Genomic DNA, 27,732 nt, shown 5'->3' with positions numbered 1-27,732 from the left:
AGTAGCAACAAGGCCACATCATATAGCACCGCACAGAAGGATCTCAAAACTTTTTGGAAGTGATTGCTCTCACTGGGGCTTGCAGTGCATCTGCCCACAGTACATCATGCAGCCAGCAGAAGGCTCCCTCATCTACCAAGTGCAGCAGCACAGCAGCAGTGAAGCAGCAACACCACAGCAGCCTGAAACGTGAAGGGAGAGCTGAAGGCAGAAGGATGCAGCCCCAAACTATGCAGAGAGGGGCAGGCCTCTTTTTTCAGCCTGCAAACAGGGCGCAGGGTGAGGAATCTCCACCAGACACTTACTTCATCGCTCCCGCACTCGACTATCTAGCACCCATTATCTGCTGATGGTTTGCTTTTGCTTTTATCGCTCAAGGCAACCATGTTTCCTCTTTTCACTTTTGCCTTTTAAATGAATTCTCGGTTACTCAGTGTGCAAATATTTGCAGGGATCTACCAATGGCTACCAGTCGACGGCCTCGTATCACTTTCATCTCCACATGTGGTATACCCAAAGTGTGGGGGTATACATTTATGGGAACTGCAGTGATATCTTCAGGATGGCTGATTAGCCTAAAAGCCATCCTGCTTGATATCTGTATGCTTTATTAACAGCTGAAGCACAGAGGGTTGAATTAATCTCTGTGCCAAATGCTAGCTTTGCCTCTGATCAGAGAAAATGAAATTCAGTTGCACATTTCTTCAGCATTTGTTCCACCTTGAAAATTCTCCTGCTCTCTGCGGCTGCATGGGCTCCTCCAACAGTTCTTGAGACCACGAACTGCAGCAGCACAGCGAATGTCTGCCAGTAGCCTTTCATTCCCCCCAAAGCCTCTTTCTGCTGACAGCGTAATGGTGACCACTTCGAATCTATCCCAGATAAAAAAAAAAATGCCCTCACACTAAAGAGCTTCTGAGAGTTACTTACAGCAGCTTTATGGCTCATTTACATAAAGGAATCATGAGCCACAGATGAATCAGGCCCAAATAAAATGATTTGCAAAGGCCACACATTAAGCAGCAGGGAGGACACAAACTAGGGAGTAAGAGCATGCTCTATTGTGCTTGCTTTTACCAATGAAAAGAAAAAGAAAAAAGAAAAAAAACAAACAACAACAAAAAAAAAACAATTGCAGTGCACAAAATGCACTACTTCCTCCTCTCCAAACCTCAATAAAGAGACAAGCAAAAGTAGTTTTCTGTCATCTGTAAGAGCTGCCTAGCAAACTGACCTGCATGTCTGACTTCCAGAACTTTATGGAAAATTGTCACTTCCTGTAGCAGGCAAAATTATAAAGCATCTTTTTAAGAAAACCTTATAGCTACACTATTCTCCCTTCTTGGGAGGAAACTTTAATATAATGAAAACTTTGAAGTGAGCCTTGGGTTTGTTACAATGGACTAACCTGATTAGAAATCATGCAAACTCTTGTTGCTCTTTAGCTGTATTCCCCCACAGGCTGTATTATAGCTCTCTAACCAGTCCCACAGCATTGAATGATGTCATGGGATCTGCAGCTCAGTGAGATGAAAGGGATAAAGCGGAACCCGCTGGCACTGGGGAAAGCTTCCAACACACAATCCACAACACAGCTTGGGAACTCAAAAAGCTACAGATCCAGCCACTCAACTCTAAGCATGTCAGAATCGTGTGCATTCTCCCAGCACAAGAAAGAAAAGGGGGGGAAAAAAAGCCAGTGATCGATTTTTAACAAAAGAACGAGACTACTGAAAGGCAGAATTTAAGAGTACAACTACCTGCTGGAGAAAAAAAGAGCTCTTTTTCCTCTCCAAAGCACTGCCTTTGATGTATGGCAACTGATCACTGATCAGATTACAGGCATTTGGTCTCAGTGCTCGTCTGCCTTTGATCTGCATGGTTAATTTTATTTTCCCGGATTTGGAGTTTCGTCTGGGCTTGTGCTGACATACTTTTTTTTTTCTTTCTTTCTCTCTCTCTCTCTCTTTTTTTTTTTTTTTTTTTTTTTTTTTTTAAGGAGGTAAAAGCATTTAACACAGAAGCTCTGGCAGTGTGAAATTAAGTTGCAGAAAGTCTGGGCACTGGAAAACTTCATCATATAACAGGTACTGGATTTTGTGTTGTTTAGTTGTTGTTGTTTTTTTTCAGTTTTGCTTTGCTTTAAGAAATTAGAGTTCACATAAACAGTACTACTGCATGTCATTGTGTGTATATAGTTTGAAAGACTATATATAATTTATGCAGCATTTTTATTTGCAACTCGTGCAGAATTATAGGAAAATAGAGTACCTAGAACATATAGACAATTAAAAACTGAAGCTAAATCTAATTTGTTTCAATATTTGGGGGGGGGAGGGGGGGGTATAATATTTTGGTGTGCACTGCTCCTTCCAACTGTCTGTAGTTTTGTAAAGTGATATTCAAATACAAGCATTACAGGACTTAGAGGAATGTTTATTTTCTGAGAAAAGACCAGCCATATTTCCTACATTTTGTATATTTATTTGCTTTCAGTGTGTTTATTAAAGCCTGCCTTCTTCAAGCAACACTTTTAATCCCACTAGTTGCATACTTGAGATGAAAAGGCATCCTCTTGCACAACTTATTAGAACTACATTTAAAAATATCACATCCTTATATACAGAAGAGATTTTTTTTTATTTTAACTAGATGTTAGTTCAGCTATCGAATATGAAAAGAAATCTTGATAATAAGGTTAACGTTTTAACCTGATGATAGAAGTTTCCTCTAAGGCATTTTAATAAGGATATTAAAGAAATCTCTAGCTTATCTAGAACAAACACCTGGTTTTGCTGAATTCCATGGAAGCTTTGCTATTATTTCAGTGAAGCAATTTCAGTTCACAGTATTTTATATTCTGTTCTTCAAATTCATACATTTGAATATGTAATTTTTAAGAAAATCAAAGACATCTACTCCAAAAATTCACTCTAAAGAATCATTAGAAGAGTTAGGATTATTCATTATACTTTAGCACTTCTAAAGGGTCAGACTTTTTTTATGAATTTGGACCAAATCTGTGAGTGTTCTGTGCCTGTAGCTAAAGCCAGGCTCTTCAAATAAGACTCAGTCCTTTTCTGTAGTTTTTTTAAGATAACTTAGATTTTCAGAAGAACTTAGAACATATAACTGGGGCAAGACCTGCAAAGAAGTTCAACATTCCAGACACTGTGTTCTTTGAAAATCGAGTCTTAATGGTGGACAGTGAGTTCTGAAATACTGACTTTAAATGTCTATGCTTAAATCTAAATTTAGGTATATGCAAATTTTAAGCACATCCACTTATTAATAAATTGCAGCTAAAAGACAGCAAAACTGATAGCTGCTAAGCATTGTCAGGACTCTGTTCCTTAGGACATTTACCAGTCCAGGACCCTTAAGATGTTCATATTTCATGATACAATATAGTAACATGCAAAACTAAATTTTAGCAGTCTGCTTGCATCTGAATAAGATCATCAGCACTTCCAGCTGAATGTAGTCAGCTTTCATTAGTCAGTCTGCAAACTTTGTTTCATTCTAATTAAAAGTATATTTGTATATATAAATTTAAAATTTACTGAATATCAAGAGATAATATGCCAGACACAGATTAACTAGGCCTGACTTGGTATCATTTACTTTTCTATACCACCAATTAATTCATATTCTGGCTTAACAAGTCAATTATATTATAAGGAAAGTAATTAGCACTGCATGAATAATGTGTGTATAGCTGTCAAGGAAGAATATTGTTGAAGGCATAGCCAAAGCAAAATTTAGAATTTTTCTTTAGATAACAATGATGTACTAAAGAATGTTTCTGTAACTCTGAAAAGATGGGTTTATTTTCTAGTTAAATCTATGCTTCACTGACGAGCCAATCTTCCCTTGATTGTTGCTGTTTTTCTGACATGTACATTTATTTTCTGAGGAAAATTGTTTTTAAACCATACCTATGTCTGCTGTAAAGTAGAAAGAGAAGCAAAGAAAAAAAAAAATAATATGAGGATTCTTTTAGTTTTCTTCAGAAGTCAAAATAGCTGAGCCAAATACATTTAAACTATCACTGTAAGGATCCGACCCTACAATCACAGAAATTAGTAAAGATGCTCACAGAAGTAACACTGCTAATCAGATAGGTTGCACTGACAAGTCAGATTTAAATATATAAATATTTGCAATATTCAGGTCTTAAAACTGCAGTTAGGAAATAAAGATTTCTTCATTATGTAAAAAGTCCCTAGGATTTTAGGTAATCTTCCCATTTATTTAAACACAGATGGGCGTTAACCTGTTTAAACTGAAAAATATCTTTGTTTGTCTGTATGTGAGACAAATAAAAGCACAGTTGGACATATGGGGGGAGGCAGAGGATTTTCAGCGTTTTTGTTGTTTCAAAAAGCAGTTCTCTGACAGTTTAATTTTTCATTGATCTGACTTTTAACGATTAAGTAATAATAATTCTTGGCGCTTATGACTTTGGGTTTACAAAGTGCTGTATAAACACTAATTAATCCTCAGGCTTAAGTTTTCAGAAGGAAAAAGTTCAAAGCAAATCAGACTAGGAAACTCACAAGTATATCATTTATTTATTAAAATAGCTTGAGCAATTTCTGATTATAAATAGAGCCATTTCCAAACAGCGTGTCTTAGATAACATCATAAACATATTTTAAGATTTGTAATAGTTAAGACTATCAAAAGACATTGTACAGATATACTGACATCAGTTTCCAACAGCTGTCATAACAAGAGTAGATCTATCTCACAGTTGACTGGGGGAACTGTGTTAGCATTTGAGATATGGAGATAACAACTTCCTATTGCTGTACAATTTCTGCTTCCACATCAGATATGTCACGCAACTTAGTCTTATCAAAGGGGTCAGCTGAAACTACTTTCCAAATAGTTATTCTCTGCTTTCCTGGCTGTAGAGACAATCTCTGTTCTTGCATCTACACTAGTTGCTGTAACAGTTCTCTGTCTTCCATTTCCTTTGAAGAAATATCATGACTCAAAACAAAAGAAAGCCTGCAATTTTCAACATCTCTCAATGATTAATGTAATTAACTCATTCATTTTACATGTACATGCTCCAACAGGGACTGAAACACATTTCAATGTTACAGACTCTCATGTTGCTCTTAATTCACAGGAACAGTAAACCTGTGTGATGAGAAAGTCTTAATGTTTCTTCATATGGTAGTCCTCAGCGTTTAGTCAATACTTTAAGAACGCCGGGATGTTTTAATACACTTGTCTAAATATATTACTTTAAAACGAGTATCTGAAACACGGAGTGACTCCACTAAGACCTCATGCAATACATTTTACAGGTGTCTACACAAAACATGACATTCAAAACAGTTGTCTGTAAATAGCAAGAGGATGTAGAAAGCTCAGTGCTGTGCAGCAGCTGCCATGCACAACAGATGCGCCGCCGTTGTGCTGTAGCGTGCCATTCCTCACAGGAATTCCAGCCTCTTACAGAGCTCCTTCTGGCAACAGTCCTGAAACAAAACTCTTCTTTGCAGGGCCTTTTATAACATAATTAAATGAAAACCCCCGTAAATTTTCTGAGCTAGGCTTTTTTTTTTTTTTTTTTAATTGAAAGCAATTCATTTTGTTGCAACCATTTATCTTTTCACAGACAAGTTGCTGTATTTCAATAAGCACTACTTGTTTCATAATTGTCCACATGGTTGGCAAACTCCAAAATTTTATCTCTGTGAGAAGCTCCCCAAAACTATTTATTTGAAAGTGCTTTACTGCCAAGTATACATGTCCATTCATCCTCTTCATAACCCTACTCAATGCCCAATGTATCCATACAATTGTTTAGACTGCAGCAATATCATTAACCTTTTAATTCAAATTAAAACTAGTAACCTGAAATCCTCACAAGGCTTTTTTTTTTCTTTCTTTTCTTTTTTACTTTTTTTTTTTTTCACCAAGGACTCTGAGATTGGTTTCACCGATGTTGGAGTATCACTAACCAAAACAAAGATCCTAGTTCAGAGGAGGCTCAGGGGAGACCTTATTGCTTGATACAGTTCCATGAAAAGAAGCTGTGGGGAGCTGGGGTCAGCCTCTTCTCACAGATAACTAGTGATAGGACCAGAGGGAATGGCCTCAAGCTGTGCCAGGAGACGTTCAGGTTGGAAATGAGGAGACATTTCTGCTCAGAAAGAGCAGTCAGGCACTGGGACGGATTGCCCAGGGAGGTGGTGGAGTCACCGTCCCTGGGGGTGTTCAAGGAGAGGTTGGACGTGGTGCTTGGGGACATGGGTTAGTGGGTGGTAAGTGGTGGTTGGACCAGATGATCTTGAAGATCTTTTCCGCCCTTCATGATTCTGTGATACAGTTAAGTTGCAGTAAGCCGTGCCTTTTCTAGTGACTGTGAACAGTTTCTTCTCTCCGGAGGGCTGGATTTCTGAACTGGCATTTGGTATTGGCTGTATACTTCTACCTTGGTAATTTTATATTTGGTAAATTTATATTTGCAAAATGAGAGAATATTTCAGATTTTGAGATAGCAAGAGAAAAATAATAAATAAAAAAAAAAAAAAAACCTGCCTAGCTATTTAGGGAAGGAGAGAACTTTGCAGTGAATCACCAGAGGGTCATCACCATGGTCTTTGCGTGGGACAGGCAGGAAGGACTTTGCAAGGTCTCCACCTGCCCAGTGGGCAGCAAAGGGCTTCACCCAGCCCACCTGACACGGACAGCCCTTATCTAAGGAGCAGTTTTTGCGTGGTGCTTTTATTTTTGGGGTGGGTTTTGTCCTTCCCTCGGTGCCTCCCTCCCAACGCCCCCCGCCGCCCTCACGAGGCGCTAACGGCCGCAGCCGCCGCCCCGCTCGGCGGCACGTGGGGCCGCCCATTGGCTGCCCGCGGTCACCTGAGCCGGCCGGCGGGGGGCGGGAGCGATGGCGGCGGCGCGGCGTTGCCAGGGGCGACGGGAGGACGTGAGGGGAGGAGGGCGGGGGCTGGTGGGAGCGGCTCGCCGCAGCCCCGCCGCCGCGGCCGGGACGTGGCAGGTGGGTGTTTGGGGGCCAGTTTTGGCTGTGAGGGGTCCGCTCCGTCTCCTTCGTCGCCTTTTTCATCCCTGTAGCCCTCGGGGGGCTGCTTCGCTGCCGGGGTGCGGCGGGCAGGGAGCCCCGAGGAGCGGGCGGCCGCCCCCACGAGGCGTCCTCTGCTTCGACGGCTGAGGGATTGGTGTTTGCTGCGAGCTGGGGCAGCCGGAGCAGGAGCTTTGGGCCGGTAAGGGGACAAACAAAACAGCGATCGTGGTTCTGCCTTTGCTTGTTTAACTTCCCTGCGTGGTGTCTGTCTCCGCTCGTCTGACCTTGGGATGAAAAGCTTTGCCTGGTGTTCTTGAAAAGTCGTGATACTCGATACCTGCCTACCGTTCCTGTGCTTGCAGCTGCTTTAGATGACTGCTTTTATCAAATTAACAGGGGGATCTGGTAGCGTTTAATACGAGCAGGAGTGGCAAATTGGTTCAGGCTGTAGGTGGGTTTGCTAGCCGCTTCACGAGCCCTTTCGAGCGCACCAACACATCGAAGTCAAGTTAGGTGTGCTGGCTGGATGCTTCTCAGTGTATATACAAATATATATGTATATATATATATATATATATATCTTACAAATAGAAGTAAACTGGTTTTGTTCGAGTTATTAACCATATTTCAGAGAGTTGCTCTGATTTTACTTGATTACTGCAGCACCAAGATGTTTCAGTTGTCAGTAAGGAGGCGATGCATTGCTTTTTCCTCAGTTTCCACAACCCACAGCTGCAATCCTAATAAAATGGAGTGTTGAGAATGAACATAACTCGTGTCCGTGGTCTTTTAAAACATTGTATGCCATGTAAAATTGCCAAAAGGTGGCTAGATGGGACACACTGGCATTGCGCTGGCTACTGTGTTAACCAGGTCAATGCTTCATAACTTACCGTTCCTAAAAATGACTTTGAAGAAAAACTATCGGTATACATTAGTGTAAATAAAATATAATTGTATTGTTGGTATTCCTGATCTATTGTATTACCTACACATGTATTTAAGTGCCAGTGTATATAAATGAAGCTTTACGCTGAGGCTCCATGTAGCAAACTGTTGTTTCCTAGCAGTTGAGATGCATGAGATATATTAAGCGGAAGAAGTAACACTTCTTACTGAAGTTTTAATCTCAAAGCAGAGAATTGTTCGTTATTTGTCTGAGTAGTCATGTCGGTTTCAATGGGATTAGGGCTTCTTGTGTGAATCACAGGCTCTGACCCTGTATAAAGCTTTGAGTATAGGAAAGAATAGGAAAAACGTCACCACATTATACCTTTGTCACGGCATTTTACTATAATTTCTAATTAATAATAGTCCAGATGTGTTGAAGAACATGGATAACGAGCTGTCTTCTATAATTTTATCATCATAGATTGGGAGCATCATTTGCAAGTAGTAACAGCAGGGATGAATTCTGCAGGTCATCAAGTTTTGCGGACTATGCCCTTTCTGATGCGCTAGGATATAACACATTATGAAATACTGTATATGGTAGCAAAGACACTGCAGAGATTATTTTATTATTTTATTTTATTTTTTGTGGGGCACGGAGAAGTTAAGTCATTATCATTATTACTCCTGTAAAGTCAGGTACTTAAGTTAACATGAATCAAAGCGTATGGTGCTCAAAGCACAAGGAGCACAAATATTTCCTGGCTATGTGAAAACTTCCTTTCTCTCTTCCCCCATACCCTGACATAGATGTGAATGTTTCCTATAGCCAGTGATGTTCCAGCTTTCTTCTGCTATCCTGTCTGGAAAAAAAGAAATCCGTAACTGCCTGATTTCGTACAATTTCATGTCTGGCAGTTTCTGAAAAAACATGTATGTATTCAACACAGTCCTTAATGTGATGGATGTTTTCTAGCTGATAGTAATTTTTCTCCACATGGTTCTTCTCATAGCAGTTGGAGCAAATGCAGTCCGACAAGACCTCATTTACTTCACAAAGGGGAAGAGTACAAGGGCTGTGGGCAGGGTGTAAGGGGAAGGTGTTCTAGACATAAGAGACAGAATAACAATGTGTAGCTTTGTAGTGGAAGCTCTTGTCCCTAACTTGTTCCCTTTGTCTCTATCCTTACAGCACCATAAGTACTTTCCCTTCTCTTGTTTCTTGCCCGTGGGGCACTGACTCTGCTAAAGCCATCTGCCACTCCTCGTCATTTTATTGCATGCGGTTGACAGCTGCAGGTGGGAAACGGGGTGGTTAGAAGGGAGCAGAGGTCCCATTCGTTGGATGCCGGAGACCTCCACTGGCAACATAAGATGATTGTATTTTCAGTCCTCTTTCTTATCCAGAACTTGTCAAAGTATTCTTTGTTAGTACTATGGAGAGCATGGAAAGTGGTGGTCAAGTACGAATGTGAAACTGGATACAGGACTTAAAAGAAGTAGGAAAGTGAGGCAAATTCAAGCTGGGACCCTTCACCCATTAGGAAGTTTCCCTTACAAGGTAGATGGTGTTGACTGCAAAGTGTTGTTTATACGTATAAGTAACCTGCTGTTAGGCCGTAATTTAATCTTGCTGCCTTGAGGTGATGCGTCTCTTGTGGTGAAATTTCCTCTGTTTTGGAGAGGAGGAAAAAACATTTTTTGGCAAGTTGACTTTAAGACAGAGTCGTGACTGCTCTGCTCAGACAAGTAAGTAGTTGCGTAGCACATTTTGGAGGACAGTAGATTGTAAGATTCGAGCAGACTGGAAGTTCTTACTTCCACGATATGTTTATCACTGTCACTAGCTTTTTGTTTAATGTTGATCTCTTCATGCATATGCGTAGTAGGACCCACGCAACCTTAAAACTTTGCAACCATACTTCTTAATGGGGCTTCTACGTATTGATCTCAGCATGTTATCACTGTTGATTTCTTTTCCCCTGTGTATTTTGGGCTAGCGTACTTCTGTTAACCGAAGAAGATGCACGTAAAATGATTTATTGAAAGCATGTACTCAACGCATGTACAGAGTTTCCTTTTATATAAAACATTATGATAACCGAACTTAGTGTAGAAAATATTAGTAATGGAAAAAGAACGAATAATCTTTAAATGCATTAAACTTAGGCATATTTTAGAGGCAAAATATTCTTCTTGTTACTCAGTTGAATACATATAACATGAATAGCTCGTGTCCAACTTATATCAGCGTAATGTTGCTTGATACCCAGAGAGAACTAATTTTCCCAAGGGCATCCTGCTATTAAGGGCTGCAGTGTCTGCTTTTTAATCAGGGCTTTTAATCAAACTGGAGGCAGAAACAGGAAACAAGCAGCTGGCACAGTTATGTCTCCTTTGGGACTTGCTTTCAATACAATGATTTATTAATGTGCCTTAACCATTTGTATTATTGCATGTTGTCATGAAAAGCATCTTTTTTGTGTTTTTAACAGAGGGTTTTTATTGTCTACCAGTTAATTTCTTTCTCATATGTTGTAGCCAGTGCATTGTCCTTGATTTTTCTTTGTAGGAACTGGGACAATAAGCTCTACAATTCCATGATACAATGCCACAGGCATTCATACATGTACATGTCTACTGAAATGATTTAAACGTGCTTTGGAGCTACTAAACCTGCACTGAAGTGCACTGAAATTTGCAAGCTTATATTGGAAGATCTGACTGTTATAAAAGATAAATTTTCCTAATGTTATCTCATATCACAGGCTTAAAGCTGTGAGATCACACCACACGTATGATCAGTCAACAAATCTGAAGCATACTAAAATGTGTAGATGAGTTGGAGAAGTCCATGGTGGTTTGCTGCTCGTTCTAAAGCAGTTGATTTTGGAAATTTACTCTGGGTTTTGGAACTCCTGATGTTTGAAGGTGTTGGATTTGGCAAGGGTGTTATAAAGGCAGTAGATTTTTCTTTTCAATAGAAAATATTTTACAGTTGCAATAAAATTTCCACACCTAAGTCAACAAAATGTGTTTTAGTACAGCGTGCTTCTCCATATGCTTTCTGAGTCCTAAAAATCTTTGAGGTACGTGCTATAATAAGATCATTTTGTAACGGATATGGCAACTTCAAAAGCTGAGTTACAGAAATATATTCTTCTGTCATTTAAAATGTTGCTGGTCATTCTGTACTGCCTTCTATCAAGAAGTGACATCCGTTTTTTAGTGCCATTGTGGCAAAAGAATATTGTAAACATTAAAAAAAAATATATAGATCATTAGCTTTTTTCAATACTGATTTTAATAAATCGTAATAATTTTTGTTAGCATATAGGCAATAATACATTTTCAGGTTATTCCGTATTGGAAAAACATATAGGATGACTGGAGCTTCATTACATAAAGCTAATATATTTTAATTGCAGTAATATGGCAAGTACTGAATCTTCTGGCCAGTAAGTCAGGCTGCTCTTAATTTTCTTTTTTTTTTTTTTCCCCATACTTGAAGTGACTTGCTCAGAAAAATACGGACTATTTAGATTATACCACAGCTCTGTTTTTAGATCATTAGGCTTAGTACAGCTTAGCAATACTGTTGGTATTGATGATGCTGTATGAAACTTGACATAAACACATACAATTATATTACATTTCTTTTTTGATGTCTTACCTATTTTCTCAAGCAAAAGTAAATATTCACATTTAATATAAAACCAGAGTCTTTATAGGATTAAAAGTATCTGTTTTAAAATTTTGGTGGTAATTACACAGATGAACATAACTAAATTAGAACTGTTATGTTTTATTTAATAATAATATTAAGGAATATAGTGAATATAAACTCACACAACTTAAAATAATCGCTTGATATTTGGTTCAAAGCAACTCAGTTATGTTTAAAACTTTATTTCAACTGCACACTTACATGAAGCTTTGCCTTCTGTAGCAGTTAAGAAGGCATACAAAGTATTCACTTTTTTCCTACTGGAGGCCATTATATGATACCAAGAAGTCAGTAAGAGTTTCTTCAGTTTCAGCATCATTCTTTGCAGTAATTAAGGTCTTCCTGATACTTTCTTTCAAGGTCACAGGGGTGCAAAGTCTCACAATTTGTCTTTGGTCTGATCTGGTTTTACTTAGCAGATGCTCAGTTAGTGATCAGCCAGAAGATATATGGTGCGATTTGTGTTTTTATCCATCTTGTTCCTTCCAAACACAGATAAGAAACTTTTCTTGAAACCTCTTTCTTTAACAGAACTTTTACTGTCTGTCCACTGTTCGGTCTGTAATATTACTAGAAATTGTTTTATGCTGCTGTTCCTTTATACCTAATTTTCCCAGCTGCATTACCGATGTCAGCTTCTCCATGCCATCTTTGTGCACCTAATAACTTTTAAAGTTTATTGGCACTCTTTTCCCATTTTCCATTTTTTCTATGGCACATCTTAGGTTAAATTGTTGTATTTAAGCCATCTAGGATTCTTTCTGAGACTTCCCAGTTCACATTTCTCTGCTTCGTTTTTCCCTCAGTCTTGAAAAAGCAGCCTCTATAGGATGCTGTATCTGTGTGTATTTGTGTTACTTGGTGCTATGTCTTTTTACCCATGTTGACGTGCATATAATCTGATAATTGTTATTGGCCCATAGACCGTTACCATTACTAAGTGAGAAATAACCATAAAAATGTAATCTTGGCTTTCCTGTAGAGTGCTGCCTGACACACCTCTCTGCCTCTTCTGGCCTTCCTTGGTAGGCTTTATTTTTTAACACTTCACAATATTTTTTACTCTTAAAATACATTAGTAGTGCCACTGAAGTATGCTTTTTTGTTATCAATTAGAATTCATCCTAATGAATGAAAGGCGTTCATGTGGGGAAATGTGAAGTCATGTTTACTTAAGTGTATTGTACTTGTTATAGCTCCCTAGCATAAAACACTTAGAAGCTGGCCTGCCAATACCTATAGGAAAGCTGCGGAGGGACTCTTTGTCAGGGGGTAGGTACGATGATAGAACAAAGGGGAATGGCTTTAAACTAAAAAAAAGGTAAATTTGGACTATAATAGGAAGAAATTCTTCCCTCAGAGGGTGGTGAGGCTCTGGCACAGGCAGCCCGGAGAAGCTGTGGATGCCCCATCCCTGGAGGTGCTCAAGGCCAGGCTGGATGGGGCTTTGGGCAACCTGGTGTGGTGGGAGGTGTCCCTGCCCATGGCAGGGGTTGGAACCAGATGGGCTTTAAGGTCCCTTCCAACCCAAACCATTCTGTGATTCTTCTGTTCTTTGCTTGTATCTTAGGTTCCATCCTTTCATCTGTCAGTCTCTTGTACTCTGAAGCAATAAAAATAACTAATCTTATGTTTTCAAGCAGTGTAATTAAACATCATTCCTGAAGTTTTGAAGTAGGACAAAAGTGCTTTGGTAATGATAAAAAATAATGTTTATCATCTACTTGAAACGAATGATATAATATTACTGTCATATAACATCGGCAAATTAGTATCAAATTCAAATAGCATTTTACATGGGCTGGATTTACTTATTCTTTTCTTCTTGTTGCAATATAGCAACAGATATATGACAGTTTCAAATTATTCCCTTTCTTTTTTTTTTATCATTGTTTGTTACCACTTCTTAAAAAGTAATTAAGTGAGAATTTATGGATTTTTCTGTGCTCTTTTTCTGATATGGTGACAAAAATCTGATCTAGTGTATGATCTGATTCTGCTGTTTGAAAAGTCTTCTGTAACAGTCTCTGCCTACCTGATCATAAAAGATACTTATAACATTTTAAGAAGTTTCTATCGCTTGCTTAATGGATGTAAACAAACCCTGTGTGTGCCTCCAGTGTGTTGCAGAGCCCATTCTGCTCCCCATTACAGGATGTGATTGGCTATGTGAAGGAACACAGACATGATCAGCTACGTCCTGATAAGTGACATATTTGAAGACAATGATTTTGTCTTTTGATCCTGTACTTAGTCAGCATCTAACAAGCATGGAAAATACGTTAGGGGTCAATGTCAGATGTTAGATCTACAAAGGCTGAAGTTCTCATTCGGACTGATAGCAGTCTTTTAATTTGGAGAGCTAAGGCTATGTATATTAATGTGTATTGGCTTGTCTTCTAAAAAAGACATTTTTATTATATAAGCATAATAATTTTATTAATTATATGCTAGTTATGTTAGTTACTTAGCTTCCAGGAATCTATCAGAAATATTTTGATGATGTGAACATATCTATATATTTAGACAAGCTAGATGTGTGCTGTGTACATGTGACTATTTAAACAATATTGTAATGTAATTATGTTTTTTTTTCTTTTTTATAGATAAAGGTTTAATTGTAAGAAATGGAAGCTAAAGCATTACAAGAAGATAAACTGAAGATGCTTATCATTTTACTAGCATATTTGGTAAGTAATCTTTTTTTCCAAGATGAATGTTGAAAAAAACGACTATAGCAGACAAGAGTGGTTTCCTTTCTTTTACACATTGCTGCTAAGTCTGAAAGTCTTAAATCCATATACAAAATTAGATACATAATTTTTCAATTTAAAAGTGAGCTTGGTCAGCTGCTTTTTGTCATTTCTTGCTGCTCCTCACACAATTTAAAAAGAAAAAAAGACTGAGCCTCTTCATGAAAGAAGGACTGGACTAGGATAAAAAATGTGAATATAGAGCTATGGAGGTGATATTTCATTTCAGTGGATATTTGCCATGACAATCTCTTAGTACAATATGCTATGTATATATATAGTTTAGGAGTTTGAAGTGTCCAGTTTATCCATATAACATAGTGTAGTGCACAGTTACATTGCCTTGTAAGTATGCTTCAACTCTGACCTGCAGAAACAAGCTCTAGAAGTAAGGCTAATTAACCCTTTGTTGCCATCAGAAAGGCTTTGATCTTTCTGTAAAGACAAATATACAAAGTATGAATTCAGAAGCAATTGTGGAGAGCACTCTCTGTGATACAAGCCTGTGGACATTCAATTTAAAATATTGTTGAGAGAGCTGTCAGAGTTCTCTAATGTTCGTAGGTAGGATACCATTGGTTATACTGAGACTTTTCATGGCTTGTATTACTGTTTATAGCATTCCTCATGTCCTTAGTATCTGATTTGGTAATATAAGGTACTTAAATGCCTTTGATGGCAAAAATTGAATTTTCTCTCATTTGGCCCATTAAAATATAGTGATGCTGAAATTTAGGATAACCACTCCAAATATTATTAATATTAAGTGACCAAAAGGTTTGACCTTTGAAAATCTCTAAATACTTAGATAATTTTAAACCTTTTCATTTAAATATATTCAATTGTGATAGCGTCATTTTAAAAAAGAAAACGCAAATGAGACACATCAATATAACATCATGACAGTATTTTACTGTTACGTGAATTGTAGCTTCAATAAATGTCCATATGCGATTTTCTTAGTGTTGAGTAAAGCAAGGAACTTAAACTCATTTTCAAACAACTAAGTGACCTAACTTCCCACAAGTACCAAATATAAGTAGGTCTTCTAAAACTAATAAAATTGTTGGAAATCACAAAGGACCTTTAAAAATCAGGATATATATCCACATTTGGAGTTAAATGAATAATTTTCATTGCCATGCTTAAAGTTTTTGATGATGCAGAGAATTATTTTTAAGAAACATAATTTATTTTTCAGAGTTGGTATAGGTTATATGTTAATTGGGGATTAATTATGTCTTGGTGAGTTTACTTTTTTTTTTTTTTTTTTTTTACTTTTAGCTAAGTAAAGTAACTTGTGAGACTGGAGACTGCAGAGAGCAAGAGTTTAGGGACCACACTGGAAACTGTATCCTCTGCAAACAATGTGGACCTGGAATGGAACTTTCAAAGGTAAGCAGATCATGTTTTCTTGACTTTGTTTCCAATAAATGCATTTACATGTGTGTATGTTTTAACTTTTGAACCTTCTTCATTTTTTCAAGTATAATGTTTTCTGATTCTTTTTATATGAAATCTTCAGTTAAGAAATTATGCCATTAATATAGTAGGCAGTACCATTGCAGTACCTGGATCTAGGCTCTGAACTTAAAATTATTTTTCTAAAGGCGATTAGCATTTTTTCCCCTTTGTAGCAATACAGGAAACTAAGACTAATTAATGTCACTGTGTAGACAAGAGTAAGAAACACGAATTTCAAACTGGTGATTGGTGCAGAACTCTGAAATGTAGAGGGTTGGCTTTTACAATACCTACTTTCAGAATTGTTTAGGAATTCTAGGTGAAAACATCAGTATAAATGATGCTTAAATGTCTTCCATACAGCAACTTGTCTTAACAGAATCATATGTAATAAAAATAAGCACATGAGCAAGTAAACTCCAAATAGGATTCAAGTGAGATCTGAGACCTGCTTTAAACAGGTGATCTGTGTTTTCAGCAGGTCTGTGATTGCAGCAGTTTGGTGTGTTGGGAAGCTAGTTTCAAGTGAGGCTTGGTTCCTTCATCTTACAACTTTTGAATGCCATAAGTCTAGTCTGCACTGTATGTGTTAAGTTATTAAGAAGGGTGAGGCCAGAAAAATATGAGGCAGTATGTAAAAAACACTTAAGAAGTCTTTGTTAACGTTGTGGAGAAGGAAAGCTTGTTAGTGAGTTTTAACTATTTTTTTTCTTTTAGAACAACCACATTTCTTCCCAAATAAAATCCCTGTGGAAATTTGGAATTAGCAGTTTTCTTAGGAGTGCAGAAGTGGAGCAATGGAGATGAATGGTGACTGAAGTTATGGACTGGGATTCAGTAGGTCTAGAATGTTAGCTTGGAAAAACTTCCAGCAAAATTACAAGTCTGAATGCAAGTAATGAGGGAGATCTAAGGTGCTTTCAACGTGGAAGAAGTGGATGCTGTGTATAAGCAAGGATAGGAAACAAGACATAGTTGAAACAAGAAATGAAAGAGAGAACAAGAGAGAGGTGAGAAGGAGGACAGAATTAATTTTAGCCTGGGGAAAAGGAGGCTTTATTGCTCTCTACAATTACCTTAAAGGAGGCTATAGCGAGGTGGAGATTGGTCTTTTCTCCCAGGTGCCAAGTGACAAGATAAAAGGAAATGGCCTTAAGTTGCACCACGGGAGGTTTAGGTCAGGAAAAATCTATTCACTGAAAGGGTTGTGAAGTATTGGAGCAGACTGCCCAGGGAAGTGATTGAATCACCATCCCTGGAGGTCTTCAAGAAATGTGTAGATTTGGAACTCAATAGCATGGTTTAGTGGTGGACTTTAGTACTAGGTTAAAGGTTGGACCAGATGATCTTGAATGATTCTATGAACTATGAGTCATGAGGAGGCTGGATGTTTTGGGTGACCACGTGTATCATTCTAGAGGTGTAAAAAAGAGGACACAAGCTGATATTGTGAAAAGTAAGCAGACTTGTCAACCTCATGCATGAGACTCTTGCTTAAGTGTCCATACCTACATCTTGCCAATTGTTAGAGCATGAAACTGGGAGCCAGAGATAATTGCGCTAATCTATGCCTGATAGTACAAGTCATAAAGCAGTACCTCTTCATTTCCATGCAGAAGGGCAAGCTGTGTTTTGTGCTCACACTGATGGTGTAAAAAGGGTGATGAAAGTAGAATTTAGGTTATTATGTAGAGGCAGTGAAATTTAATTTTCAGGGTTGCATTTGTAGGCAAGACTGCTATGTAGATTTAAGGGGGATTTGGAATATTATTTTTGAGTTTTTTAACGTGAAACATCACTACATCTGGTGTGTGCTTGTTTAAACAACAGGGAAAAAGAAGATTTCAGTTTGCTTTCTTTACATTTCTTACTATATTCAGCTCTGAAAACAGCAGAAGTAATGTATTGTGGTTTGTGCATGGTTTGAAGAGATTTACTTGAAATTATGATGCTTATTAATCAGCAGAGGGTGGCTGTCTTATTGAACGGTGACATGTTTTCCCATCTCTCCACCCTTTGTTGCTTGTGTTCAATGAAATAGTTTCATACTTCAGTGAGGATTGCTTTCTGTGTTAGGCAGTGTTGGTTAAGGTGAAGTCATACAAACAGTACTGTTGAAGTAGTGGTTTGAAGATGACTATTGGTATGGCTGTGCTTTTGTTTGTATGCTTGCTGGCTTGGGGTGGGTGTTTTTGGATTGGTCTTGAATTTGAGGAATGAAAGGTTGGGAATGGGGGGTTAATTCAAAGGCACATTTGTAAATATGGCATTTTATAGCTGTAGTCCTATGAGCATTGATGCAGTGTACTTACCTAAATGCCATGTTGAAAAGAAGCACAGAAACTAATACCTTTAGTAATTACTTGTTTAACTTTTCTTTAATTAAAAGTAAAGTGCTATAATAGGAAGGTTATAGTTTGCAGTAATACACTATTCAAATTATGTTTTTATTGTAACTGTTTTTGTTTATAGTCTGATAGTTCTGATTCTTAGGACTAGTTTCTCTGAAAACATGAACGCTTAATTGGATTTCAATGTGTAAGCAATTACTTCTCCTGGATATGAACAAGCTTCCACATACTATTATTTTTTGCCACCACATTGCAATAATAACTAAAATAATTAAACAGGGTTTGCTCAAACCTAAATGTGAATGGAAGCATAATTTCCTTTAGAAATAGATGTACAGTTTTTAGTGAATCTTAGCAAGAGATGTTGTCCTGTGGTTGTTACTGAAGTTCAGCCTTGCTGAACTGCAGCTCGAAAGAACAATTTAAAGTCAAAGGTCAGAATGCAAAGGGGAAAAGGGGTTTAATGATATACTTGAAGTAGTTTGCAGCACAGGGTAGGGGGAGTGTTTGCTTGGGTTTTGGTATATGAGAAAGTGATTGTATAATTATGCTGGACTTTAATAACAGTTTCTTGGTAGTTATCAAAAATGTCTGCTGTTCTCCTTTCAAATATTGACTGCTGGTATTTAAAAGTCTTACAGATAAAAGTAGATACACTGTTGTGTGAGCATAATATACATCTAAGTATATAGTAAAACAGTCTTATCAGTGTGTTTTTTATCTGAGTTTTGTTTTCCCAATGTGTTTTAAGTGATTGACTGACAGGTTCCAGATTGATGCCATGCCTTAACAAATACATTACTGCAGAATTGATCAGCAACCAGTTTATTGCTTAGGTACACACATGCACATACTTCCTTACTTCTGCCTTTGTAAAACTGAGAATGTAATGTTAGAGAAATCAATATTAATGGGCTGATTTATCACCTAATTGTGATGTCTGTTTTATTTTTAAACTTCACAGATTTTTTTATTAAGGATTTATAAAACTTAGTAAAGTCAGCAGGCAATAGTTGTCCCTCCACTTAAGTGGAAGTACAGTGACAACTAACACAGGACTTGTAAATGTTTTGTAATGCCAGCTGCACAAGTGACTTAAGGTATGGTTAAAACCTAATCAAGTCAGGTCCTGGATGGCTGTCCAGTCTGTTTCCAGGTCATCAGGTATGCTCAGGTGTAACAGATTTCCAATAACAATATGGGTAAGTGTGCAGGGCAAGATTACTCTTGTGCACGATGAGTGTATATGTACATACATGTCTACATTTATATGTATGTATACATACACTTGTTACAACTATTAAATCCAGTTACTTTTTGTTACGGTATATAAGCATTTCAAAATCCCTTTTTGAAGAACAAAATCCTGTTGTCTTAATTTTTTACATAGGACACTCTTACAGAAATCAGCTTGTCCATTGTACTGCAGGAAAGTTTTATTGAATAGTGCTTAATTTTAGCTGCGAACTAGTGCTCAGTCTGTTGGATTGACGCTCCTGTCTGCACAGATAAACAACTTCAGACACACTTATATTGTGTTAGTTAAAAGTTTACAAAGTTAAAAGTTAAAGTTGAAAGTTAGGTTAAAAGTTGAAAAATAAATCAAATGAATGTTTTAAAAGTAATTGTTCCTTAAAATAAGAAAAAATAGCATACCTTCAACTTTTCCTTTCTGACTGCCTATCGACTGTTAGAACTGATCTAACAGGAGCACGTCAGGAATTACCATAACTTAGAACTAAAATCCATTGATCACTTCGGTTAATTGTATTTTTATAAAGTACTTGTAACATATTACAATCATGGGAAAGCTGTTACTGTACCAGTTATTTACCATTGTTGGGGAAGAGAATGAAAACATCAGCTTTTTTTCCCCTCATTCTGTTTACTTCTATTTGTTGATTTTAAAAATCAATGTATCCTTTTCTTTCCTTAGAAATGTGGGATGTTTATGAAGCCTTAAAACCACTGAAATATCTTGCTTTTGAGTGTTTTTTTGTTTTTTTTTTTCATAAGGGTACTTTCTTCTGGAGAGGGAGGCTAAAATGATTGTATTAATTCACTTCATGTGGCTTTGCATTATTTCATTTTTCATTCATTTAGTAGAAAATAAAGCTTCATACGGTTACACAAGTGGTTGAATATCTTTTGTTCTTTAAGTGGCTTCAAACTGCCAGAGTCTTTTTCATCCTATCTTACCAGTAATTTGTCTCTGTAGAAATCAAACCTTATACATGACTCAAATTTATGGAAGTCACATCTAGCACAGAAACAAACTGGAGTAGTTTTGGCTGCTGTAAGGCACAACCAGTTCCTGAAAACTTTCCCATACGGAACTGAGAGGTTTGAGTCCTTCCAGTCTTTTCACTAGAATTTGTTTGTACAAATGTTCTCAATCTCTTTGTAGCTCTTATGATTTTTATTTATATTTTTTAATTTTCATATGAAAAAGCAATCTGTGTCTCAGCTTCATCAAGCTTATGTTGCAACTCAGAACTTCAAGTGGAATTCTGGATTGTTTTGTCAGCAGATGACACCCGAGCCTGTAGTTCAGAAGCACTGAACTGACAGTTGTGGCAGCAGTAAGTCCATTCTGCAGCGCATTGCCTGGCCATGCAGTTGTGCCAACGCAGCAGCTTGTTAAGGTGTACTAGAAAACAGATCATTGAACCGATCACTTTTAACCCGGATCGGTCTCATGATCAGATTATCATACAGCCCAGCCTCATAATCAGTTGTGTCAGTACAGATCAGGAAGGACAGTGTACGACGAGGAAGAAAAAGAAGAGATGAAAGGGAGAGAATGCCTTAAGCCAGCATTGTCACCACATGCATGATGATAAGTACTGTCACCAGGAGATTGTTGCCTATGGGGATGGAGGCACCTTGAGGTGATTCTTTGCATCATACGTTGCTTCCTTGTGCCAGAAATGTGATGAAGGTAAAGGATACCTGCTTCACAGCTCAGAAAAGGAATTATGAATTAAGCAGAAAGGTACTATTTGAAGCTACTCATGAATGTCACAGTCCTCACAAAGAAAATATGGCAGTGTGCTGTATCTGATATTGTCCCAGTGGTGTTACTGAGAGCAGCTGCTGCTGTGCTCAGCAGTGACTGTAACTTGAAAGCAAGAGGGCTCCTTGTGAAGAAGCCTGCCTTATCTCAGCACAGCGGAGGCTAACACGTGTTTCAGGGTCAATCTGCTGGAAGCTGGAGCAGCTGCGTGCAGTAGGCATGTCAAATCTTACTGAGCATGAAACTTTTCTGACACTTTGCCACAGGAGCCAGATCTTGCATTTGCAGCACGCTGTTGCAGCCTGTCCTGCTCTGTGACTTCTGTTGACAGACACAGCTGATTACTGGAGTCTAGATGAGGCATATCGGCAGCCCTAAGGTACTTCTAGAAGCCAAAAGTGTGCACTATTTAACAAGGCCATGAAAAGTGTCTTAACTGGAATGTTTTTTTTGTGAGAATATCCAAGTATTTGTGTAATCATGATGGTCTAAGTGGAGCTCCTCAGTACTGTGCAGTCTAAGGACTCTTGTAGGTTGAGAATAATCAGTGGAACTAGAAACAAACTGTATAAAGTACTGACAGATTGCAATCTTAATGATGCCTGAAAGAATTTTTAAATGAAATTAGAGGTTATTTTAGTTGAAAGAATGTTTCAAATCTAATTTACTGTTAATTTACTTTCTATGCTGCATTCAACTTTTAAGGAAAAAACATACCACTTAGTTCCATTACCCTTTATAGTCAGTCTGCTGTGATTCTGTTCCTTCTGAGTCAGTGTCTGGGCAGTGTATACTGAAAGAAAATGTTTAAAGCTGCCAATGTAGTATTTTAAGAAATGCTTGGATTGTATGCATTTAATCTTTTTTAGCCTGAAACCAAGTTTTGAGTTGAGTTAGTTTACTACAGATGCCTAGGTGGCCTTGAGCAGTAATCTCACTTGTTACCTTAGTAAAACCTACTTCTGAACGAAGTTGTTCTGGGGATACACATTTTAGAGATAATGAGATATCAAGGTACTATGATAGTGAAAGCTGTATAATATAATCCATATATTATAATCCATATCCATCAGTTATAATCCATATAATAGAAGTGCCTTTGAATTTTGAGTTTTTTTTAGTTTTATTGCAATTTTCTAGATTAATTTTTCATTCGAAAGAGAAATTTTTCATTAATATTACTGGTAGCAATGATGGTAGCATTGCAAAGGGAAATAGGAAGAATGGGCTAAGTGTTCTTCAGAGCATGCTTCACAAAAAGATATATAGTTTATATTTTCCTGCTCTTATTTCTGGCATGAAAACTGCTTATTTATTTTTTTGAAATCTGGCTAATGGAGATTATAAGTTTCTCTTCTGCAGTCTTGAGGTGAAGTGCCACAGGAGATCAGCACTTTTTTCAAAACCTGGGTGTGACGGTAGGAGGGATGAGGAGAGAACTGAACAGCTCCCAAATCATCCACCGTATAACTTGACAACTTTGTAAATAGAGCACTAAGAAGACTGATGCACATCAGTTTTGCACATGTACTGATAAAAGAAGAACAGTCAATTGTTTCTATCTTTGCTGGACTACTAAATTATAAAGCCCCAAAATTCAAAGGGTTTGAATCCATCATCTAAATAATATCCTTCAATTTGGGGAATGCGGTTAATTATGGGTACAGATCCGTTTGAAGTTCTGCTGGGTTTACAAGCTTAAATATTTATTTGCACCTGCCAGACAGTTAACTACCTCAAATATTATGTGAAGATAAAACTCACATACATAAGGTTACAGTTCTTTTGGATTACATCTGCAGAATTCCCAGCAAAGACCTGGGTGTTATCTTTGACAAGGCTGGAGATGGTAAATTCCTCGGGCAGAGGACTTCTTTATATTGCATCCCCCATTTTACTGCTTTAATAGTAAACCACTCTGCATTACAAAAGACCACTAAGATGTGGCCATATATCCAGCTATAGCAAAGGAGATCTGTTAGAGCTAGAAACAGCTTACTCAAGCTTGAGTAGTTTGGGTGAATGAGTTAAAAAGCATTTAACTTTATTTCCTGGTGTTTGCTTGGTTTTAATCAGAAACTTCAAAGGTAGTCTGGAAAGGAAAACTTATAATTAAGTTAATTCAAGCCTTATATTTGAAAATTTCTAGGACTTGGGAGGGACTGTTTCCAAGGGATTTATCAAAAGATCCAAATACACGAAGTTTGAGCTATATTACATAGCATATAACATTACTATTTGGATGAAAGTTTATAGAGCAGCCACTTTAAAAAAAAAAAAAAAAAAAGTAAGGAATAATGAGATTCAATAAAAAAGTTCATATACTTAATTTTTTTTTAAAAAGGCATAACAGAAGTTAGTCTGGTTCCAGTCTTTAGTGGTAAGCATGAACCTTCATGTAAGGCCCTGCAATTATGTGGATGAAATTGTGTAAAACTGAACAACAGCATAAGACATTTTTAGACAACATAAAATAGAACTGCTAGAACCACACCGTTGTTTTGACATTGGTTCCTAACAGAAACCAGGAAGATTGGAATAATACGGTAGGAAAATGCTGAGTGGCTGATGTCAATTAAAAATAATTTGAAGTATTTGTGTTGCCATTTGCATACCAGCTTTATTAGGGGCAGTTATCTCCCAGGAGGAGCACACAGCACAGTATATAAAAGTTTAATATGCTTTTCTTGTTCACTAACTGCAGGGACTTGTTGGTTTCCTTCTTAATATGAATAATAGTCAATAGCAAGAAATTACATTTCAGCTTAAAAAAAAACGCTACAAGTTAAAATTTATTTCTAAGTTTTGCTCCAATATGTGCTATTCAGTTCATGGGTCTAGAGATGAAGGAACAGGAGAGTTGGACTTGATGATCCTTAAGGGTCCCTTCCAACTCAGGATATTCTATGATTCTATGACTTTTTAATGTCTATTTGCAGTTGTTTTCTTAGAATTGCTAATTATCTGTGTACTTGAGTATTTATTCTCCTTCAGAGGATAGTAAATATATATTTTCTAACATAAAAAAATAGCAAATTCTTAGTTTGTCTAGTAAAATGCATCTCAAGAAGTTGCTTATTTCTGATACTTTATCATATATCTGAGGCACTAAAAGCATATTGGCTGAATCCAGCACAGCTTGTTTCATAGATGGTTTCTCAAGGCAATGCCTTAGAGAATCCAGAAAACATTTGTCAAGTACAAACAAAACCTTTTACAGCAGGTTTGCTTAGGTGGGTGATTTTGAGGGGGGAAAAAAATATTTGCATGCATGGAACTTGGATGTGTTGTGAAGGAAGCTGGTGTAAACCTTTTAAGTTGCCCCAGTTGAAGAATTCTTGCAGATTTTCCCTTGGGAAGACACCCTGTACTTACACTATATCAGCATGTGGTAGAAAGAGGTCCTTGTGTTGTCTTTCCCACCTACTCCCTTCCCAAGAAGGCCTTCCCAGCAACTTGACAGATTCCTGTTAACATGATGTGATGTGTCCCTAATGCCTCCAGTTTAAGTACGGCTAAAAATTAATAGGGTATTCGAATGAGAAAAGTATGTAACAGCTCCTAGTAACCTGATATCTCTTTCTAAAAAAAGAAAAGTGACAAAAATTAAATTAATTGATAGCTCTTGATAATCAGTTTGCAGAATCCAATCCCTCAAACTCCTGGGGACTGTTGGATACAGTGGTATCTTTGCAGCCTGTCAGTTGTACTAGGTGCCCTTTTGCAAATGAATGGAAAGAATTTCTTTAAAATAATTAAATCTAGGGATAAATAACCAACCATAACAATATTACTTCTATAGTAAAATAGCATGCATCCCTCTGATTCCTAGAGCTATTACACTTTGCCAACAGGTTAAGAGCTGTTAGAACTGAAGCGGCTTGATTTTCTGAAATTCCTAGTGGCTCAGCAACATCTCATGCCCAGTGGATGGTCATTAACCATCTCTGTTTTATTTGGTAACAGAAATTCTAAGCCTTTGAAGATCAGTACACTCTATTTGGCAATTAACTTTATTCACCTTAGCTATGAACCTTAATATCAAAGTGCTTCTTTGCTGTATTTGTAACTGAGTAAGTGCCTTTATACTTCACTTGTCCCAGTTTCTGCACTTTCACATGACTGACCTAATTAAAAAACAGACAGCTCAATAATTCTACCATAAGCTAGTAATAATGAAACTGTGGGAGTCCTCGAAGCCCTTTATCATTCAAATACACAGTGGTTTCTTGAATAAAGTGGATGACTAAGTATTACTTATAGAAGTAAGGGAGATTATTAGCAGTGGAAGACACATTTGAACTTGCTGAAAGGATGGCTTTTGTCTCTAGAAAGACCTACTCTCAGTAATAATTACGCTAGGTCTTCATTTTATCCCAGCATTCTCTTCTTGTTCGCGCTCTCAGTGACTGAATAGCTTGCTGTTGCTTGTTAATCCCTACAGGAATGCGGCTTTGGATATGGGGAGGATGCACAGTGCATGACATGCAGGCCAAACAGATTCAAGGAAGACTGGGGCTTTCAGAAGTGCAAGCCTTGTCTGGATTGTGCGCTAGTTAACCGGTTTCAGAAGGCCAACTGTTCTGCCACCAGCAATGCACTATGCGGAGACTGTTTACCCGGGTAAGGCCATTTCTGGAGATGAGACTTGAACAAATTCAAAACTAACTTACACTAACATTTGGTTGGTGGTGTTTTCCAGGTGAATGTTTGGATAGGTCCCTTATGTCTGAAAGAAGGTATCGTGTTCTAATCTTGGTTTTGCCAGTAATTTCCTATATCATCTGAGCAACCAATTGCGGAATTACTATCTTAAGTATCCCATCTATCCAAATAGTCAGATAACTACCTACCTATTAGAGAATTATCTATACAATACCTGAGTAAAACCAAATATTGAGTGTTACTTGTGAGTTATTTCATTGTTTCAAAATGCTTAGTTCATTATAACATACACAGTTACCTTCTTGAAGACTGATTCCATTACTTGCTTGCTCTTTTCTGTCTCCTTGCATCAGTGCATAATAATTCTCATACACATATATTTTTAGGTTAAAAGTCATGACTGGTTCATGTTCCTGAATTTCTGTCACCATTTTGGTAAATTCATAGAGCACAATCCTGGCTGAAAATAAGGGATCTGGAGGAAATGTTTTGGAACAAATTATAACAGTGTGGAGACTCACTGAAACTGCTGTGTTATAAATCAAAATCTGTGTTTAGTTTGTTTGATCCAGTCATCCCAGGTTTCTGTTTCTAATCTTCTCCATTTGTAGTATTAAGTTGTAAGATCTCAAAAATTCTTTGCATTATGTCAAGTTCCACGATTATAAATACCTGCCGTGACTTTGTTAAAAGATATTTCTGATGCCTTTTTTGAACTATGGGTTGGTAGTATAGTTGAAAAGTGTAGATTGTGAGAACAGATTTGAAATTGTAACAGCCTTTATAATTCCGCAGTATTTATTTCAGAAATGCTTAAGAGTTCATGCATTTATCTCCTCTCTCTCTCTCTCTCTCTCTCTCTGTGTGTGTCTGTATCACAGCTATTTATTTTTATAATTATTATAATACCAGCTGTCAACTACCTGAATACTGTTGAAGCTCCTACAGTTACTTCTCTCCTCTTGAGCCAAAAGTGGGGTCTTTTCATTTAAAAACAATTAGTAAAACTTTGGTAACTAGCTTTTAAGTCAATTTAAGGCTACAGCCCTAGGAATTAGATATTACTGACAATGGTGTCTGATACTGTGTAAAGACACGTGATAAATTAACATGCAATAAGAACGTAATTAATATGTATTTTAGGGCTTAGTTGATAGCTAAACAAAAGAACTTTGTTGTGTAAATATAAACTATATTTTTGCAACGCAAGAAAGGAAGGAAAAAGGAAGCCAGAATAAAACATGAATTTGGGATAAATCTAATGGTGGGACCTGGGTGTGCTTCTCAATATTCTGGTCTATGTATATGTTGAGCTGACAGCTGTTGACATAACCTGCTTTTACTGGCAGAAAAGTTGGAAACGTGGGTAGGGGAGTCACAGATCATCTAGTCTGGACCTTATCGTGAGCAAAACTGTAGAACATGGCACCACTCACACCTGGCCATCAGCTAAGATGCTGCGGAAGAGAATGGAATATGTACCTAGCCAAACAAAATAGTTTAGCTAATGCTTCGTCTCTCAGCAATCGTAGTTATATCTGTTTTGCATCGTCTTTCCAATGTGCTATTTCCTGTTTATCAGCTTCAAAATGATGCAGTGACCATGTCAGCTACAAACAATTATTAACACATTTCATTCAGAGTGAATGATCATAGTGGGCCCTTCAATCTTACAGTCTGTGAAGCTGTTTCTAGTCATGTTGTTGGAATGAATTTCTTGGGCAATTGGGAAATTGCTTACTTTAGCTGGTACAGTCTTCATATTTTAGCAGTCAAATGCTGCTATATGCTGGCAGTTGCAGTATTAAAAATTTAAT

The 27,732-nt window shown here is 37.4% G+C and overlaps 1 protein-coding gene across 5 annotated transcripts in view; it reads left to right on the top strand.

The window, feature by feature from the left end:
* Window positions 1-1,509: 1,509 nt before the first annotated feature.
* Window positions 1,510-27,732, top strand: part of TNFRSF19 (TNF receptor superfamily member 19) — a 64,046-nt gene continuing 37,823 nt past the window's right edge. The window contains exons 1-5 of one of the 5 annotated variants that reach the window (XM_005022576.6): window positions 1,510-1,642; window positions 2,000-2,087; window positions 14,273-14,356; window positions 15,704-15,814; window positions 25,695-25,873. In XM_005022576.6, the coding sequence (XP_005022633.2) occupies window positions 14,294-14,356; window positions 15,704-15,814; window positions 25,695-25,873 (353 nt within the window). In that variant the 5' untranslated portion in view covers window positions 1,510-1,642; window positions 2,000-2,087; window positions 14,273-14,293. Of the gene's footprint in view, window positions 1,812-1,999; window positions 2,088-6,952; window positions 7,248-14,272; window positions 14,357-15,703; window positions 15,815-21,481; window positions 21,630-25,694; window positions 25,874-27,732 lie in introns of those variants that run through there. The other 4 variants (XM_072032672.1, XM_027469238.3, XM_027469245.3 and 1 more) reach the window with 4 other exon arrangements.

The sequence above is a fragment of the Anas platyrhynchos genome, chromosome 1 (assembly GCF_047663525.1).
Source record: "Anas platyrhynchos isolate ZD024472 breed Pekin duck chromosome 1, IASCAAS_PekinDuck_T2T, whole genome shotgun sequence".
NCBI lineage: Eukaryota > Metazoa > Chordata > Aves > Anseriformes > Anatidae > Anas > Anas platyrhynchos.
The sequence above is the reverse complement of the archived record's forward strand: the minus strand, read 5'-3'. Positions and strand labels throughout refer to the sequence as shown.